At 43.1% G+C, this 19,836-nt stretch overlaps 1 protein-coding gene across 2 annotated transcripts; it reads right to left on the reverse strand.

The window, feature by feature from the left end:
• Nucleotides 1-1,958: 1,958 nt before the first annotated feature.
• Nucleotides 1,959-17,161, reverse strand: hivep2b (HIVEP zinc finger 2b). 2 transcript variants are annotated; one of them, XM_076299267.1, is made up of 8 exons: nt 16,813-17,161; nt 6,971-11,615; nt 6,687-6,844; nt 6,346-6,521; nt 6,126-6,221; nt 5,053-5,903; nt 4,317-4,813; nt 1,959-3,096 (listed from the first exon to the last, which is right to left on the reverse strand). In XM_076299267.1, exons 2-7 carry the CDS (start codon nt 11,285-11,287, stop codon nt 4,352-4,354), a joined length of 6,060 nt encoding a protein of 2,019 aa, XP_076155382.1. In that variant the 5' UTR covers nt 11,288-11,615; nt 16,813-17,161; the 3' UTR covers nt 1,959-3,096; nt 4,317-4,351. The 2 variants fall into 2 exon arrangements, with proteins under 2 accessions (XP_076155382.1, XP_076155381.1); XM_076299266.1 differs by having other exon boundaries at nt 1,959-4,813.
• Between the last annotated feature and the right edge of the window lie 2,675 nt (nt 17,162-19,836).

Here is a 19,836-nt window from a genome sequence, read left to right on the forward strand (position 1 = left end):
TAGGATTATACTTGATTACAGAATATACGTGTGGTTGGCTACTGGAGCACTGGGCTTTTGCTTTCCTACATGTGAAATGATCATCTGAAGATGTTCCATATTTGGTATTTGTAAATAATTGTCAAACATCCATCCAACTTGAGTGACATTATTCTCTACTAAAGGCCAGGACTTATGATATGCTTTGTTGCATCCAAAAGGTTTTAGTCATGTGGCCAGTGCATGATGTAAGATCATCGGCAACATTTGTGAGATCATTATCAGATGGCTGGGTACTACAAACTTTTGTATGTGCTGAAGTAATCCATAATTTCGACCGTAAGTGTATAATCTCAGGTAGAATGTGACATACTGTGAAGTGACTGGATTTTTAATGGATTTATTTATCCCATTCAAAATTGATACACAGGACTAACCATCATTTAGCTCTATTTCTCATGATTTCTCTTTGAATAGTATCTTACTAAAATCATTATTTAGAGGCCTTTTTTCCTCTGTGTCCCTGTACTGTCTGGTGTAGCATTTCATGTTTAACTGTTACCTGTGACTATGGCTTTGTATCCATGGTGCGTTGAACATTTTTTTGAGGTTATTTTATTTGAGGGTGTCTACACATTGAGGTATCTGCATTTATTAAACCAGTGTATCACATTTTCTGATGGACTTTCTATCATTCTTTGTTGTAGTTTTTTAAGCCTTTTGAATCACCAGCTAACACCACTATCATAAGTGTGTTATGCAATTAACAGCAACTCCTTCAGTCCACAAAACTGAACAGTTATTGACATGTATTTGTTCAAGTTTATATTATATATGCTATTCTACTACTATTATTTATATAATTTAGCTAGATGGGCAATCTGTACGCTTTTTCTAAAGATAGATCCAGTGTGATGCAGAGGAGGAAAAGCTCTCTCCCTCTTTAGTGACACCTACTGGTAAGATAGGGTAACAATTGTAGGCACAGAAACAGGAACAGTGTGTCCTGCCAGGCTGAGAGGAGGTAGCAGGTCATATCAGTTCATTAAGTTCAGGTAATATCATTCAGGAAAATGGCAGTAGTATATGCTAGTTAGTAGCAGCATGTCATTTTCTCCATTTTCACTGCACAACTCAGAGATGAGGCTACATGAAGTGTTACCTTGGTACTAATATATCATAGACAGCTGATTAGCTAGCATGAGGATTATCATTTGGAATCTCCATCTTTGTTATGACCTAATGTGAATGATTTGGCGACTGCTCATCTACTCTGCTTTCAGTTGTCCCAAACCATTTGGATTTTTTTCTTTTTAAGTTGTTCTTTTTCCGCTCTGGTCTCATTTTGGCTTACCTCATAAGTTTGGCTTTGTAATTTGAACATCTGCCTCCTCTGTCCCAGTGATTCGTGCATGCTTGTGGCAAAGTTGTGCCAGATCTTTACCCTCTTACATTGCCTGGAACAGATTCTTGTCCTCTTTACCTCAGATGCCCTTGCATTCGGTAATTACATGAAAACTCAAACTATGGAACAGCCCACAGTTTTAGATCACATATAGGACTACATTCTGAACACATTTACCACAAATCTGCAGTTTACTGGAAAGTGAGAGGGGCCCCTGTGTGTGTCACTGAAGGATGATCTTTTGATGAGACAGAGAAAGGAAATGTCTTCTCTGAGGGGGAGGTGGTCACACCATTTAGCACTACTTATACTGTGTTAATACAAAGCATTACTTGCGAAGAGCCATCTAAAAGCTTGGTTGTTGAGGAGGTTAGTTATACCCTTTCATTCACAAAACAAATGAGTGCAGTCTCCTCTGAAATACCTTCAAACAATCCACTGAGCCAAGGCAAGATAAACTGCCTTTAATGGCCGAAGTAAATCACTGGGTCACTACTATCCTCCACTCTTATATGATCTGTATAAAATATTGCGCATTGCACCTTGTAAGCTCTGCCGAGGTGACCAACTGACGTTCGTGTCAACTTTCTGAAATGAAGAGACCACAGTAGGAATCCAAGATTTAGTAGGCCTACACTTGTAAACACATCTGGCATTGCTATTCAAAAATTTTCAAATCAATAAAAGATACTGTCAAACTCAGCTTGTTTGAGCTCTTTTTTAAAGAAGGATTAAACTAAACTACAGTTCTTCCTAGCACAGAACAGTACAAGCCATATTTGATCAATGTGTATTTTGATACTGACTTGAATAAATGCATGTGTTTTTTAATGTGTTGAATAAAAGGACACGGTTAATTAAATACAATGATGCAAATATTATGAACAATCAAGTTGCATACATCCAAAATATATATGTATACATACATATACAATTAATGAGTACAGTTTATTACAGTACATGTATAATTAAGTTGGATATAAGAGACCACAATAAAAAACATTTCCCCCTGGAATTAAATATGTCATTTCACCTTGTACCTTGTGTCAAACTTGACAACAAACAAATAAATACAGTACAGTTATCAGCTGATATAAGCATGAAGATTGCATCATCTCAAGACCACATCATATGTATACAAAAGGGATGTCACATGAACACTAACTGGAATGTTAAATATCATAAAATTCCATGATTTTCAGTGATTTAAGAAATATGACTCTAAACTCTAAGAATCCAGTTTAGTGATTAAGGAGAGTGATAAAAATAGAGAAAGTGCTTAGTTAATCCCTTGATAAATGAAATTCCCCAGCATCACACGTATACAAAACACATATCTGAGTTGTTTATGAAGTATTCATTGAGAATAATTTAGAGCTATATTATGACCATATGCCATATACATGTAGTATATTTAATAGTCAACTGTAAAACCTTATGCATGTACATTTTGTGAGATACTGTTCTAGTTATATGTATTTGAAACAGGTATGACAACACTATTCCCATAAAGATGTAATGCTCAGGTAGATGTTGGCTACTTGTGTGTCCAGTTGCAGTAGGGACTGAGGTCAGCTGAGTGCAGAGACGTTGACCACCATCTTTCAATTTGAAAAAGTCAAGAAATAAATCAACGGTCCAGGCCTCTCACTCAGTCAGTTGTGTGATATCAGCTGGTTACTTCACTCTCCCAGTCCCAGGCTGAAAGCTGGCTACACAAAATATAAATCCCAACAGCAGCATTATACTGGTTGATTGACATAAAAAACTCAATCATAAAGCATTGTCATAATGTTACAATATCTGCTCTTTTAGACCAAGCAATAAACTCAAATACTGTTAGTTTCCTCTCCTACAGAAAGTTTTGAATAAAGGGTCTTGCACAACACTGAGAAAAAGTACAGCGTAAAGTATGAAACAAGAACTGCATCACGTAGCAATCCGCAATAGTAGCTGTATCACTTAAATCTTTAAAAAAGCTACCAGTGCAAACAGAGTTGCATTAAGACCTCATGTCTCTCAGACTCAAGCTATTCTAATCAAGTGCATCAACACAATACAGTATACAACCATTTCTTTTAATACTCTGATGTAGGGGAAGCATACTGATTAAGCCCACAGAACAAATGACACATTAGTTTTTAATTCAAATGAAAATAAATGCTGTGAAATTTTGTATTATAAATATTGAAATATTGTTTTATTGAGATTTGTTTCATGACTATTTGTGTGTTTATCTTATAGAAATCTGTCTACCCTCCAGTATAATGGCAACAGTAATGTAGTGGATATATTTACGGTAATAGACACTGTTGGACTCGGAAGATACCAAAGACAGGCATCCCAGTCCCGCCTTTTCATTGATTTCTAAGACATTTTTTAATAGTGGAAACTGTTATTACATGGTACATTATTCAGATGAACCATTTTGACTAAGCTACAGTATGTAAGGAGGAAAATGGGTGTGCTCAATAGGTACGCTTCCCCTATAACAGTATAGGGCAAACAGTATAGCAAAGGCACAAACATCAGTCATTCTTGTAAATTGACCAAAACTGAATCCAATCTAACATTATTTAAGTAACCTACAAACCTCCTCTCTTAGTAGGGACTTTGAATTGATTAAATCCCAATATTGCCATAGCCTTCCAATAATGAAATGACTTACAAACAGATTTATCAAATGTAGGCATGTGTGTTTATGCGTGTATGTACTGTAAGTGAGTATGACTGCATGTGTTGTATGAATTATGTGCAAGGACAAGCAAGGTAGTTTGCATAAGTTTTTTTTTCTTTTTGCCACATATTGCACCTAAAATTCCATCAAAGAATTTATCCCTCTCCTTTTTTCCCAACTGACTTCCATTTATCTACCTCTCTCAACTTCATACCCCCCCCTCCCAATCCCTTTTCCCTCTTTCCCTGTATCTACCTTCTTCTGATTGTTCTGTGTGACAGCAGTGCAGCTCAGCTCTTAGCAGACTTCTCCTCCGCAGTGATCCTGAGAGAGGCGATGGCTTCAGTGCAGTTCTGGACGCTCTCCTCTGATTGGGCCACGCCGCTGCTACACGGGGCAGCCTCCCTGTCTCTCCTGTCAGAGTCCTGAGGGCTGAGGGCTGGCGCCCCCTGCTGCCCCGGAGGCTCCATTTCTCGATCATTCATGGGGGTGCTCGGTGGGCTGCCACTGCTCTCCTCCACCACCGGGCTTTGTTGGGGCGAGCCCGAGTGGTGAGACGTCACGGCAGCCGGGGCCCGGGCAGGCAGCATCTGGATGCCCCCCACTGGCATCAGGGGCAGAGGCCGAGCCTGCTGCTGAGAGTGCAGGGGCAGGTGGCTGAAGAGGTCAGTGTGACCGCTGGAGAGCTGGCCTCTGATGGGTGTGTCTCCACTGGGGAGGTGGAGGGGCTGTAGAGTGCTGTGTTTATGTGCCTAAGAGACAGAAAAAACATTGATAATAGCAATTATCAATGTGTATAGTAACTCTTAACTTCCAGGTGGTAGGTAGCTTTATTTCATGCATAAAATGTCATTGTTCATATTCAGCTTGAATACTGATTTTATTGTCTGGATTTAACTAATGACTTTTCAGACAAATGTTGGATCTTTAATAGCATTTGAAGAGCTGTTAAAAGCATTCAACTACAATCAATATGAAGAATGTCAAATACCTCAATGCCAGAATGTGAAAGCAGTGTAGCGGACCGTCCGTGAGGGCTTGTGTCCAGTCTCGCACCTCTTCCCTGTTCCCACGGCGCCCTGCTATGCTGGGATCCCCGGCGCGGGGACACGGCCCTGAGCATGCCCCGCTGACGTCCCCTGGGGGACAACTCACGTCTCATCGCCCCCTCGTGCCCAGGAGACAGGGCCCTACACAGGGACCCGGGGGACAGGTGCTGGAGCGGCGACGAATCCCTTCCGAAACACACGTCTCTTTTGGGGGAGACAGCCCTTAATGAGGTTGAATCGGCCCTCGGCGACAGGCCTCCTTGTGGTGAGCAGTCCCCCCTTCCTCTGGGAGAGGGGCTTCGGTGAGGTGTTAAAGCCAGGCTCCGCTGGGGGGTCAGAGACACGTCTCGGGGTAATGACAGCAGATACGAGGCGTTGGAGTGGAAGGACATGGAGCCGTGTCGGGAGGACATGGCTACACTGTCGTCGTCCCCAGGCCTCTGCTCGCTCAAGCGAGACTGCAGCTCGCTGCCTGCCTCCCCTGCTTCTGCCTGTCGGATGTGGCCGTCTCTCTCCCTGCTGCAGGCCGATGGGTGGACCTGGATGCTGGGAAGCTGGGAGAGGTAGCTGGGGTAATGCGGGGAGTTGATGGCGCATGGCAAGGGACTGGTGCTTCTTGAACGAGTTCTCGGAGTGGAACCGTCTTCATCATCATCATCATCCTCGTCTTCATCCACCTCATCTCCGTCATCATCAGCACCATCAGAGTCATCCACATCGGAAAACTGATGCTTGATTGTAGAACCCATTGACCTTGATTTACCTGTTGCCCTCAAGATGTCCTCTGAATTGTCTGAAATAATGCAGATGAAGAACCCAATAAGAATCACATTATACAAAAGCAACAGCAGTTTACATTTAATCGCCACAATGTCACTGCAGTAAACATTCTTGTATTACATGTGCTGCTTTTAGAACATCTGTGAGGAAAACCAAAAGCCTCATCATCAATATTTATAAGAAGATTAGCCAGGCTGCTAAAGCTTGTAGCCTACACAGTCTGTGTTCAGCTTACCAGTGTCATCTATACTGTCTATTGATGTGAAGGATACCCCAAGCTCCAGACATTTCTTCATATGGGCTTTGGACTTCATGTGTTTGGTGAGGTTTCCTAAAAAGTATTAAGAACAGTTACTAAACCATCAGCTGCTTTTTTTAGGTTTAGACCAACAGATATTCAATTAGAATTCATGGTTGTACCACACTGATAAAAAATCATGTTATGAAAATCTTACCTTTAGTTTTAAAGGCAAAATGACAGGATTTGCACTCATACGGCCTGATGTCTGTATGAGTGCGAATGTGTTTCTTCAGCATGCTAGGTTTCTTACAACGAATCCCACACTCCTCACAGATATATTTTCCCCGGCCACGACCTCGCACATACACATAGTCTTCAGTGGACTTAAAACTGAATGAGATAATAGCCAATCATTTATATTAGACAGTGTGAAAGAATGAGAGAACTAATGAGATTTTTAATATACCAAACATTGGTTATGACTTGCTGTCAACCAAATTAAATTACTTCTGGAGTTTCATAAATTAAAAAAAGAGAAGATGAAAGGTCACTCACCCTCCCTCAAATATTTTGATACGGGTTGGTTCAGGTTGCTTTGGTGGTGTCTCCTCCTTGTGATCCTCCATCACATTTTTATTACCAGATCTGATTCCCTTTACAGCCCGCTTGTATGTCATCATCTCCTCCTCTCCAAGGTCTGGCTTTCCCTGGAGCTTGTATATAAGAGTACTTGTAGTAAGCACCCTCAAGTAAGTGTCAAATATCAAATGGACTACAACTAAAATAATAACATATACTGAGGAAAAAATGCATAGTATGTATGGGAAATGATTGCTTACCTCTCCAAACCTTTGCTTCCAGAGGAGAGAAGACACAAGTATTCCAGGTTGATAGGCTGCTGCAATGGTGTAAATATCAGAGTGCTTTTTCTGCTTGGTGCGAAGAAGAGCCAATGTTGTTTTGGTTGCCAGATTAGGTGGGTTTGGGTCAAAGGATCTGACGCACCATGTGGCATATACTGAAAACAGTGGAGCAGCCAGGGCACTGTTTGGCTTGGTAGAATGGAGGTAGCACCAACTCACACATGTTGTTGTGTGAAGACTTGGAAACTTTGAGAAGAGTTGCGGGTTGGCAAAATCAGCAAGCAGCATAGCAGCACCAAATCCATGGCTGGCAATCAGTTTCTGCATATCGCTCACCTCCTGGCTCAAACTGATAGCGAGAGCTGTATCAGACGTAGGTCTGGAATCTTGTTCAGGTTCATCAACATCTATATTTTGAGGAGATTCTGGTCCCCCATCGTATGAATAGCGGAACTTGAGTGGTGATATCATGGGCTTGTCCTGCAGTTGGGATTGTATATCAGACATAGAAGAGCTTGAAATATCTGACAAGGATGGAGATATTCCTCTTTGTATTCTCTCCTCTTTAATTTTATCCTTATGCTGTGATATATCAGGATTTCCGAGTTCCACGGCACTCAACTCTGCTACAATTTGACCATACATCCTCTCCTCTTTGACTCGCTTCTGCTGTTTTGACTCCATAAAGAGGTCTATGCTGCTGGCGGGAGAAAGCATGCGTTTCGTTCTTCCACCGCTAGGAGCCTCAGTGGTTGAGATAGTTTTGGAGGTCAAGGACAGAGGTATGCCTGTCTTAAGTCTGGCTGGAGATAGCTCTGGGTTGTACAGAAGTCCACTAGGTTGTCCAGAGACCTGAGTTATATCAAACCCAATCCCTTGCATCATAGCAATACTGGCTAAAGAGCCCTGAGAGGCAGCACCACAAAACACCAATGAGGAGCTGATGTTCCTTGTTTGGCTGTCAAAAATCTGAGACAAACTGGAGTAGGTGATGCTTCCATGGGATGGCACCTGCATTTGAATTCTTACAGGAACCAGCGAGGCAGAGGGTGATTGGAGGGATTGGAGGTTTGGAGGTACAGGTGCTAGATGTGCCTCTGAAGATACATGAGTGGCTGATGAGACCCTCTTTAGACTCTTGGACAAGTCTTCTGTTGGTGACTTTGCATCCATTGGAGTTTTAGCTTGTGAATAAACACTCTCCTTTGACTGCAGGTAGAGTTGTCTGGTCTGAAGATCTTGTAACTGATGCCATGGAAGAATGTGGAGGGGGTCAGGTTTCCAGAAGTGCCCTGATGTCGCTGGCAGGAGTGAGGCCAAATTTCTTGGAATAAAAGAGTATGGTATGGTCTCATGACCATGTAAGATTTGCTTGTCGGGGGATGGTGTACCGGTCTGCATCTCAACTGCTCCTTCAGGGCTACTAGCTTGAATATAGCCTGGGTGCTCTAGGTCTGTGGAGATCTTACTCAATCTAGTTGCAGAGGAATCTGAGACAAAACTTGTATTATGATACATGGACTCTGAGTCTTGTTTGGCAGAAATATCAACACTTTTCTCTTGTGTCGATGTCTCTGGGTCAACACTCAATGATGCCTGTCTCACCAGGTAACCTCTTCTGCGTTGTTTTACCCCACTGGCATAGGCCTCACCCTGTCTGCACCTGGATGTAGGGGAGAGACTTCCATAGTCGAATGACTTGCTTCGTAAATCCGGCAGTTCAGCTGCTGAGATGAACGGAGCCTGTTCTGAAGCAGATCGCCTCATCTCCTTCTGCCGATGTTCACCAGGAATGGAAAGAGTGTGTCCACTTCCTGGCACAGACAAGAACTCCAAAGGCTTGCCATACTCATCTAATTTCGTCACAGGTGCTGACACAAGGCCCTCATCTCTATCAAGAGACAATGAGAAGCTTGAGCTGTGAGACAAGTTACTATCTTGACTTGGACTCCTGGAGAGACTCGTACAGGCAGATTCAAAACTTGAGTCACCTGAAGAGTACTCAAGGTCTGCTAATCGTATTCTTTTCTTTTTTGGTGGTAGCTTCTCCACTGGAAACTGAGACAAAGTTTCACTTCTTTGGGGCCACTGAAACTCCTCCACGGGCTTGTCACGGTGCTTGACCTGGACCTCAACAGGCTTTGGAGATCTATCTGGTTCTTCTGTCACCCTGATTTCAGGAACTTGGATACTAGGTTGACCAGTTAATTTGCGTGGTTCAGAACCTGGCTGTGATGACTTAATGTCCTTGAACTGACTTGAACTGAACGGAACATTCATCTGTGTCTCTCTTTTAATAGTTTTTACATCACTTTGTTCTGCCATTGTTTGTGGACTTTTGTCCCGGGGGTGAGATTCACTTTCACCATGCCTTTCTATGGAGCCCATTCTGCTAACAGAGTTTGTGTGCTGAATTACAGAGATAACATTACTTTGACTCACATTCTGCTTTGATTCACATTCAGCTGAAAGGTCAACCATCTCTACAGATTTGACAAATTGGCTTGAAGAATCCTCCTCTTCCATGACACCTTTTTGCTTTCTACGCTTTCTTGTGGCAGGGTCTGTCACATAGGCGTGATGGGTCAAGAAATGTTCAGCTTCAGGTGAAATGTCTGTCCCTGCTTTTGTGCTGTCCACATGGGTCTCATGTGAGGGCATCTCAAAAGCTGCTTGCCGCATAAGCCTCCTCATCCCTCCTTGGCCAGGATACATTCCGTCAACAGTCATTCTTTCATCAAAGGAGTTACTGGTTCGAAGACCAGGTGGAACACTGAGATCTGTTGCAGTTGATGTTGGCAGGGAGTTGCTCCGTATGAGGGAAGCTGCATCTGAAGGAGCTTCGAGCTGATAGGATGTGGTCATTTGATCTGATTTTGGAGATTCATGGCCTTCATGCAGCCAATTTGACTCCAATTTGATTAATCCAGCCAAGTCCTTCTTGCATGTGGATATGTGAATGCTCTCCTCCGGTATCTTACTCTTGCCTGGCTTGACCATAAAACTTGATCTGCTGTCATTTGTGTCTGTCATGCACGTTTGAACTGTGATTGATTGTCTTGGCTTGGGAGAGGGTCGATAGCACTTCCCAAACATAATCTCTTGGTACGATTTGACATTTGTGCATGGTGGACTGACTTGCTGCTCTGCACTCTCTGAGCGAGAGAAATAGCCAGAGTCTGTACTCCCTTTACTACTGGAGCTAGGGAGAGACAGAGAATGCTCAGAGTCTTGGCTTCTTTTCTCAGAGAGACGGAGAGCAAGTTTCTGCTTGATGGTGCAGGACTCCACGGCCTGCTCAACCTCAGTTATAGATGGAGTAGCTCTCATTTCTCTGAACCGGGACAGAGACACCTTTCCTGACTCTGACATGATTTCTTTTCTGGTGGCACTTGGCGTGGTCACCTTCACAGACGGTATGCCAGGTGACTCTTTAGTCCACTTCCCTTCAGTGCCCTCAAATGAGCTCACACAGTCCAGAAACAAATCTTCAGAGCCCTCCTCGTCTGTGTCTGTAGTCTGTTCAGCATCCGACTGCATCTCCCCTTCCGCTGCCAGAAGCTCTTGATCCATGCCGGAGGGATGTGGGTCCTTCTCTGACAGTGCCAGCAAGCCAGCTTTAACGGCATGTGTGTGAGACTTTCTGTGTTTGTACAAATTGCTCTTAGTCTTAAAGGAGAACCCACATGGGACACATGGGTAGGGCCTCTCACCAGTGTGAGAGCGAATGTGCTTTTTCAGGACACTGGGCTTGGCGCAGGCTCTCCCACAGTAATGGCAGATGTATTTTCCGGGTTTCTTTCCAGGTTTTTGCTCCCTTTTGTTCAGCCCTTCTGCAAGCTGACCGATTCCCAGTTGATAGAGCTGCCTCGACGTGGCTGAGAAACCAGCCATCTTCTTTCTGAAATGGACTCGACTCTGTTCGCAGGGTTGAGAAGCCATGAGGTTCCTTGAAGTGAATGACTGTGGCTGACTGACAAAAGGCCATGACTGCGTCGCCCCACAAGAGGCAGCATCGCAGCCGTCACCAGACTTGGGTGATGATGAAAGGTGATAGTGGCCACTAGTGTTGGGAACCTGCAACTGCTGGATTTCTAGTGGTGGTGACGTTCCAGAGGTAGGCGTGTCTGGTGAGCCTTTGACAGTGCTGCCCCCTTGTTTTGCCTCACACTGAAGAGTCTTTTCTTTTACATTTACACTGGTGTGAGTTCTGCCTCTAAAGGAGGCCTGGGGGTTCTGCTCTGCAGTGTCCTTTGAGCACCTCAAGCTGTCAGTGCCCTCGAGTGACTCCATGACATCAATGCCAGTTTCTGTCTGATAAGTTAAAGCTGTGTCCTTTACATTGCTTAAGCACTTGTTAAGGAGATGTTAAAACAATCTCCCCCCTTAAAATCCAACATCACATTCAGCCCGGTTGAAGGATATGCCTTTTTTTTTTTATTGTTTATTCATTTGAGGATTACTTCTTCTCCAGTGTCCTCAGTATAACAGCATGTTTGTTCAGTAATGCTGTTGAAATGAAGCTGAAAAGTATCAGCTATTTTCAGTGTTTGGCATTTTTATATGGAGTAGGAGTAGCTTCTGTCTGTATCCTCTTCTGTGTCCCTCTATGAGCTGAGACCTAAAGATAGAATTAAAAGAAAAGTAAAGTTACGATCTAAGTCAATGAAAGAAATGTTTCAAAAACAAAATGTTTGGCAAATGCAATACAAATGGATTTTCTTTGGTACATTACCACATATTTTAAAAGGGGTAAAAAAAATCAAGCTCTCTTCAGCTATGTGTGGTTTGCTAGTTACCAGTAAATAAGGGGATGATTTTAAAAATAAAAGAGCATAAAAGTGCTTTTCTTTTTTAGGACTGAAGGAGAAAATGACAAGTCTGCCTTTGTGTCCTATTAGACACCAGCTGTTCCAGTAGAGATGGCTGTGGCAGAATCGGTCTGAGGAACTAGTCATATGACACTTTATTTTTTTCCCTCAAAATTATGTTTTTCTCATTTTGTGGAATCTCAGATGGAAGATTGCTGCCCTATGCTACGTCAGGCAGAATTCATTCAAGAAAAGTGCAATGTGATATACAAAGTATAGACAGGTGGTGCATAGACAGGACAAGAAATATAGTGCAGTGTAGACAGTAGTATACAGTTGGTTTACAGACGGTGGATTAGAGTAATATAAATTAAATATAAATATGTGCAGTGTATTAGCAGTTACCTTATAAGAGCAGAATCAATATGGCTATGTAATATGAACAATGTATAAACAACATGTACAGATATGTGCAATGGAATAGCAGTACCATTATAATAGTAGTAAGAATAATATAGATATATGCAGTGTATTAACAGAATATATTATAGGAAAAACAGAATAAATATGGATATTCAGTATGAAATATATAGATAGGACTAGTAGAGGAAGCCATATTTTCTCTGTGGTGTAACTATATGACCGCAGTCATATGGGAGTTTTCATATTTCAGTAAAACCATGATGACATTACTCTGCTATCTGTCTGGCTGGGACTTGTTCTGGGACATGACACGTTACAAATGACACAACCCAACAGGTGCAGCGCCTCTGACGGCATTCTCACACCCTCTGGGAGGCTTCACAAGGCATTCATTTCCAATGAAGAGAAATGTCTCAATGTAGTTAGGCTGCATCAACCTCCACTGGCTACATAGCGTCAACAGTGCATATAATATCAACCTTTCAATGTGAAATGTTTTCTATTATTTATGGGTCTGGGAATGGATATATTAAAGATGCAGTCTGTGATCTGGTTTTGGGAATGGTTGTTGATATTGGAGCTCCACAGCCAATCATATTACACCCCTCCCTTTTCTGCCCCTGAAGCACCAAGTTGATTGGCTAGAATTGTAAATGGCTCGCTCCGAGCCACTATGTGGGTTTCCCATTTACAGAAAGAGGACTGTGCATGACCAGAGAGCAAACACTGGCAAGACTCACAGACAATGCCTTTAATGGTGATAAGGAAATAATCTTGATGGAATATTATAATATTTCTGATATTATATATTACAACTAATAATAATATTTTGTTTTGAAATGTAGTTGTACAATTTATAATATTTATTCTTCCAGGTGATATTTTTGCGAACTATCAAACAGAAAAACCCTATCTAATAAACCCAATGAGCTCCAACATTTAATTTAATCAAAGAAGGGACTGGTTATTTGAGTTTAATTGTCAGTTGAGGGGTGGCTCAGTGGCAACTCATTAGAACTATTACAGATTTTTTTTAAAGACATATAGTGAAATAAATTACTAATTTGTAATGTTGAGGCAGATTGGAATGGTAGCAGATTAGCAGGAGAGTAACAAAGCATTCAAGTTAGCCTGGATCATGAACCATTAACTATAAAGTCAAAACACAAACAATGACTATATGCTTAGACTGTTTGTATGCATTACAGCATACCAATGCTAAGTATGGATTCACAGTTCTATATTAGGACCTACTAGATTCCCTCCAAAATACTGTGAAAGAAAAAAAAAAACATTCTGCCACAACATCGAAAACAGGGTCTATTCTCTGTAATGCCAAAGAGGAAAGAAACTGGAGCCATGTTGGCATCTGTGCTGGAAACACACATGCTTCTGAGGATAACCCAGGTGCAGTAATGGCTGCTGATGGGCTGATGAAAATGTCATATGGGACAGGGAGCTGAGCCCCCACAACAGACTCACCCGCAGCACGGAGCACTGGGGAGGAACCGTTCATGGAGAGGAAAGTGTCGGTAACTGGTGAGTCATGGGGGTCAGGTGAGCCTCTTGAACTGGTTGGCTAAGAAAACACCCAGGGACAAAAACAAGTTATTAGCACACGCTGAGGGGGAGGGGGTGTCTACCAGTCACTTTTGACACTTGTTTACCAGTCATGTTCATATAGAATAATTCACAGCTTTGAGAAGACCCATCTGGCATCCCATCAGTGACTCAGCTGTGAAACTCGATTATTCATAGGCACTGTTGCCGGAGCCATGTTTGACATTCTCTTTTTTTGAATCACTTAAGTTATTCATAATATGCCCACAAAAAACTGCTACAGGATACTAATGCCAGCAGCTTATGGTTCCTATCCGACTGTGTCATGAACCCTGTATTGAATCTGGGATTAAACGTTCTGGGGAACTGATCCGTTCACTATTCTATTCATGGATCCTTCTGTATTCTTTTCGTTCTCACAGCGAATCTCCCTCTGCTTGAGGGCCTTGCCGTCTCCTAGACTGGGGGGTGTGTGTGGGGAGTGGGGGGGATCCGTTACTTGTGCTTCCGGGAGCTTGTTTTCTCATCCAAACACCAGCGCTGTGAGGGGATCGATACGGTGTAGGATGCCCGCGCAGAGCTGTGGTTCTGACATTGACTCCCAGGACAAACCACTCAGGGTGACTCTGCAAGGCTCCCGTGAAAGACCCCTCTACTTTATTATCATGTCATGGTTAAACATGGGATAGCAAGGGAGGCCAGAGAGGCACTTCCCCGAGAGATGCTGTTTATTCAGGTCTCTCCAGGTCTTGGCTCTGGATTCTCACAACACCCACCTCTCTCTCTCTTTCTCTCTCTCTCTTATAGCCATGCGAAATGGATGGACTGCTTCTTATGTAGAGTTGCTATGGATACTGAGATAACTTGTACTTATTCATATCCCCCTAGCTATGCGCTTTTGACTCTATGAGAGAATGGACAGTAATATGAGGGAAGTATGGACAACCCTTGTTCCCTCCATCCCACACATGGGTGATTCATTTCATATCCCATCCCTGTTAAACATTATCTTTATTATCTCTATTTAAGAGATAATGTTTGATCCAAATTGAGGAGATTTACTGGGATGTTTTTGTCAGTTTAAAGATTAAAACAGCTAATAACGTTACTTTGCTGGATCCTTTGACAAATATTCCTGGAAAATGTTTGCTTTGTACAGCGAAATCACATCCAGGAACATGCCGATTTGGTTGAGTTTTGGTTGAATGTTACAATAAACGTGTATGAAGTCATTTGAATGATCTCTCTCACCAAATATGTCAGAAATTGGCAGACTACCTTAATACTGTCTTGGAAGCAAAATAATTGCTGCTCCAACAGTGAAAAGATTAATGCCTTAAACACAAGGAGATAATTTAAACTTTGAGGAAATTGCCCTTGCATTTCCCCCTTCAGGGCAAGACCCTCACATTAAAAACCTGCATGAAGACAGCTTCATGGCACTTTCCTTTCCTCTCTCCAAAGCAGATCTTTCTGACACTGGGCAAAAGCAGATGATGTTGTCAGAATTTTAGAAATGAATCCAGCATTAGCTGGAAAATCACATGTCCCCATGGTTCCATCATACTTAAGGTTGATATTTTAGTCCAGGAAAACTGCAGAGCTGCCTAGGAGACTGAATCATTTCCATCCCCTCAGAAGCAAAGACTGTACGGCTTTAACAAGGGTGTTATCTGGTTCAGACCTCTCCGCACTTGCTTAATTAGGACATTCAGATATGCTCCTGACATTACATCAAGGAAGGGAAAAGCAATGAAATGGTTGCATAATACAGCCATAGTCTCTAGCGAATTAAAAGTTTAAAGTGATATTACCCGGTCGAAACTGAAACAATATGAGTGGGAACCTGAGGGGTGACTGGAGTCTTGATATTCTTCGCTGTGCTTTGTGTGTGTATGTATGCGAGTGTGTTCACATTTGTGTTTAATGTAATAGCAGCAAGTGTATGGGGTGTATGCAGTTGTGTCTGTGTAAAGGGGGGTGGGGGTACAATATCCTCTGTTACAGTAAGTCAGCTCAGCTGTTTTTGGGATATGTGTGTGGTGCACACGTGAGTGGGGTGTGTGTAAACGTGGTTGGGGTGGAGATATCTGTGTGTGTATGTGTGTGTGTGTGTGTGTTACGGTAAGTGAGCACTGTTTGAAGTGTGAGATCTGGGTGATGGGGTGATAGAATGTGAATGTGGTGGGAGAACTTGGCTGGGGGGGTCCTTTCAAGGTCATTCAGACCTCACTGCCGGGTTTCCCCCTGAATGGGGGCTATTAATATAAACAAACAGCCACAGTGCATCCACAGAGATGCTCGGAAAAACCACACACACACACACATACATACACACACAAGGCTGAGATGGAACAGGGATCAAGCCACAGCTTAAAAATACATCCACTGTCATATGAGCACTTCACTAAATCCACATCTTGACCACTGGAACATCCTTTAAAAAATGTCTTTGTCTCTGCAAATGCTGCCTCTTCCATTTTAATCTCAACAGTGAAAGAGAAGGTGGGTTCTGAGAATCTTGACAAAAAGTTAAATCACTGTAAACTAGCATCTTAGGGCCAAGCTCCGCGCTGCAGCATCTGTGTCAAGCTATGGAGGAGATCAGAGAATATCCCCCGACTTGAGTGGATAACTATTCATTACATCATTCTTGCAACATATACTGTACACAGACACACACACATACACACTCTCTCGCACACACAGACACTAACACGGATATACACAAGCAAAGGCACAACACATACACACTCACTGACACCAACTAGACCACTGACAGACTGGCACTTCCTGACCCACTCGTTTTTCCCTAAAGCTGCAGAGCTACAGAAACAGCTCAGCCTCGAAACCCCTAAGGCAGAAACACGGCAGCCCTTCGCGCTAACACCGTACATCACAGCTCGCAGAAGGAGCTGCTCGCGCTGACATGAGACTCACTTTAACGTGCAACGAACCACCATCTGGAAAGCACATCAACGGCCACAGACATCAATGACATTTAACATCATCCACTCAACTGACCTGCCATTCAGACAGCCTCCAATTCAGCACATCTGGCCAGATTTCAGTTATATTCCTTATCACCCTGTAGCCACGGCTGACCTCTCGCCAGGGTCAAGGGGAAAAAGCCAAACGATCGTGGTGAAGCGAATGTCTTGCCGTCTGCGCGCACAGCACAAGACCCACTGATGTAAGTGAGTCACCACAGAAAATACCTCACAGAGACGCGTATCCAGGAACAAAAATAGCAGCGGGGCCCAGAGAAGGATTATGCAACAGCCCACGATAGGGCTCTTCTGCAGTGCAGCTCAGCGCGGCAGGCTGTCTGAGCGAACGGCTTCTATCCGCCGGAGAGCCCTTTGCCGCTGAGCGGGAAGGACTGCTCGCTGTTTAAGGAAAATGAAACACTGATCCCACGTCGACGACTGTTCAGGGGGGATTATTTAGACTAGGATGGTTGTAGCTGAGCTGCCGTCTCCAGTTTATAATCTCCCCTTCCTCTCTGACAGAACACCGGGAGGAATGACTCGCTCTGTTTCATCTGAGGGGTAGTGCAGAGTACTACTGCTGTAGAATGTCCCCGCGCGCACGCATACAGGCTTAAATTAGGGCAGCGGTCTCCGTGGAGAGATTCCGCCAGGAGGATCGCACTGGCCTTCCTCATTTCTGCATGGCACACGCTGACCTGATTGACAGCCGCCCTGTGCGTGGTCATCTCGCTGTCAGCACACCCTAAGGCCACAACATCCTCCATAATACACACCACAGGGGAAAACGGTAAACCTCACACATGCCGTTGATATACAGGACCACTCAAATGCAATACAACTATAAACGAAAAAATATAGCTCCATAAAGGCATACATTTGTTATTAAAATGTGAGCCCAACGGCATTATTAAGAGGCATATCTTCACCTAATTGACCAATGCCCAGACATCAACCACAAGAATTTAGAAAAAGATCCATGAGTCTATTCTTTGACTATAACCTTGCCCTTTTGATACAATACAATTTACACAACTAAAAATATTTGACCTGCTTTGACCACCTTCTTGAATTTCAGGGGGAGAGGACAACTGGAGGCAGCTATGGTTCAGAGGGGATTAGGCTAGTATGGCATGAGGCATATACTGCCCACATGCAATTCAAGTGCCTGTAGGTAACATAACCCATATTATCATTACCATGCTCACTTCAACATTTGCATATGGTTTTGACACTTGTCAGCTGTTGTGGCTAGCAGATGCATAAGGAATATAAATAGACTACACCATGGCTATCCCTCACAATTTAAATGCTCAGTAGGCTATCAACATTGCAATTTATTTATGCTTTGCCTTGAGATGGCTCTTGGCTCCTACTCAACGTGTGGTTAAGGTCAAATCTGTGGTCCCTCCCTGGCTCCCTCCCACTATCTCTGTCTCTGTGTGCCCCCCCCCCCCCCCCCCCAACTCTCTTTCCATAAATATGATGGTCTGTCCCCCTGGATGTCCTCTTCGCTTGGCATCCCCACTCTCAGAGGCACACAGCTCTGTTGACCGGCTCAAATCCCCAGCAAATTTACATGTGATTCAATACCAGCCAGTCACCCTCTCTCTCCACTTACAGCCTATTCATGACATTAGGACTCGGCAAATGGAAAACAAGCGCTTGAGACAGGCACACAGAGGCCAGGGGAAGGAGTTCAACAGATAAATTAATTGACAAAACAATCTGTTCTGCAACATTACTAACTCAATCTCAATCAACTACATTTCTGACAATGGTTTGCTGAACATATTCGCAGGTCCCACGGATGAGATGTGAGCTTCTTGTGTGCATGTTCCTTTAAATGCTCATGTTATTTTAATGAGGCACTTAAATAATTCAAGAAACAAGAGCAATTAAAGGTATTACCATTACAATGGAGTTAGACTTCTTTGATCTGTATGCTATATTTCGCATCGCTAGTGTACTTGCCAGTGCAGGATCCTCATTACATAACACAATACAACTCACACCACCGCTCAGAAATGGTTGTTAAATTGAGGGACAGCTGCTGGGCTCTGGCCAGAGTAGCAGTTGCCCACTGTGTGGGGACTTATCAGACCTTTCAACTGGCATGCAGATCACATGGCACAACAATGGCAGATCAACTTTAAAAGCCTGATGACTCATCACTATCCCGCCTGTCATAAATTTGACTGACGTCTCAATATCAAACACAGGAGGAAAGTCGCATACTGTACATCTGAGCCGGTGCAATCATGCCGGCCCGAATGTCTAGGCAGTACTGTACACCATGTCCTCTTTGTCAACCGTGAAAACACATTTTCCCATCATTAATTGATTCACATCTTGCCTCTTTGGAAACACAATCCTCCATTGGTGTTTGGCAGGTATAAGAAAACCACATGTAGGCCTATGTAGCATGATACGTACTGTGGGGACACATCACAAGCCTGCCTTATCATCACAAAATACTGTACCTCTTCACACAGAATATAAAAAGTCGATTGTCCACCATTTGGGAAGCTTCATGTAAATGGTCAATGCAAATGACAGAGCAACAGGCAGCCAGATAAACTGACAGCCTAAATGTGGAATGTGTCTTTAAATGCGTGTGATTCCACTGCATTTTTTCTAACACCTCTGCAACATGCAACAGCTCTATGCACGGCCGTCTGCCTGCCCTGCTCTGTGGAGCCACATTGTTCATGTAATTCCACCAAGCCATTGGAATACAAGTACTCAGAGCATTCCCATGGCAACGAGATGCTGGGTTCTGCTAAGGATTTTCAGGCGTTGTCTCTGTTGCATGCACGTGAAAGAAAGAAACCAATAGCTGAATACAGAAGCTCTCTCACACTAGACATTGAGAACATACTGTATATCACTCTATGTTAATAGGCACACATTAGCAAAAGACATATAAATGTTCATGGACATATCACAAAATTACATTACACAATTCTACAACATTGAAAAAAAATCTGACATTGAACAAAATTCTAAAATTGAACAAAAATCTCACTGTTTAGCATTGTTCTGAAAGAAATATGTG

The sequence above is a fragment of the Alosa pseudoharengus genome, unplaced genomic scaffold (assembly GCF_046254945.1).
Source record: "Alosa pseudoharengus isolate Yale_2024_CS ecotype anadromous, Long Island Sound unplaced genomic scaffold, YU_APseudo_1.1 YU_APseudo_1.1_scf_22, whole genome shotgun sequence".
In the NCBI taxonomy this organism is placed as follows: domain Eukaryota; kingdom Metazoa; phylum Chordata; class Actinopteri; order Clupeiformes; family Clupeidae; genus Alosa; species Alosa pseudoharengus.

Bases quoted from the DNA above. Each gene is read 5' to 3' on its own strand.
- hivep2b (XM_076299267.1), bottom strand. From the start codon at position 11,287: ATGGAGTCACTCGAGGGCACTGACAGCTTGAGGTGCTCAAAGGACACT. The intron at 6,222-6,345 runs GTAAGATTTTCA...AATACTTTTTAG, and splicing joins TTTTGCCTTTAAAACTAAAG to GAAACCTCACCAAACACATG. The intron at 4,814-5,052 runs GTATTTGACATT...TCTGTCTCTTAG, and splicing joins TTTCACATTCTGGCATTGAG to GCACATAAACACAGCACTCT.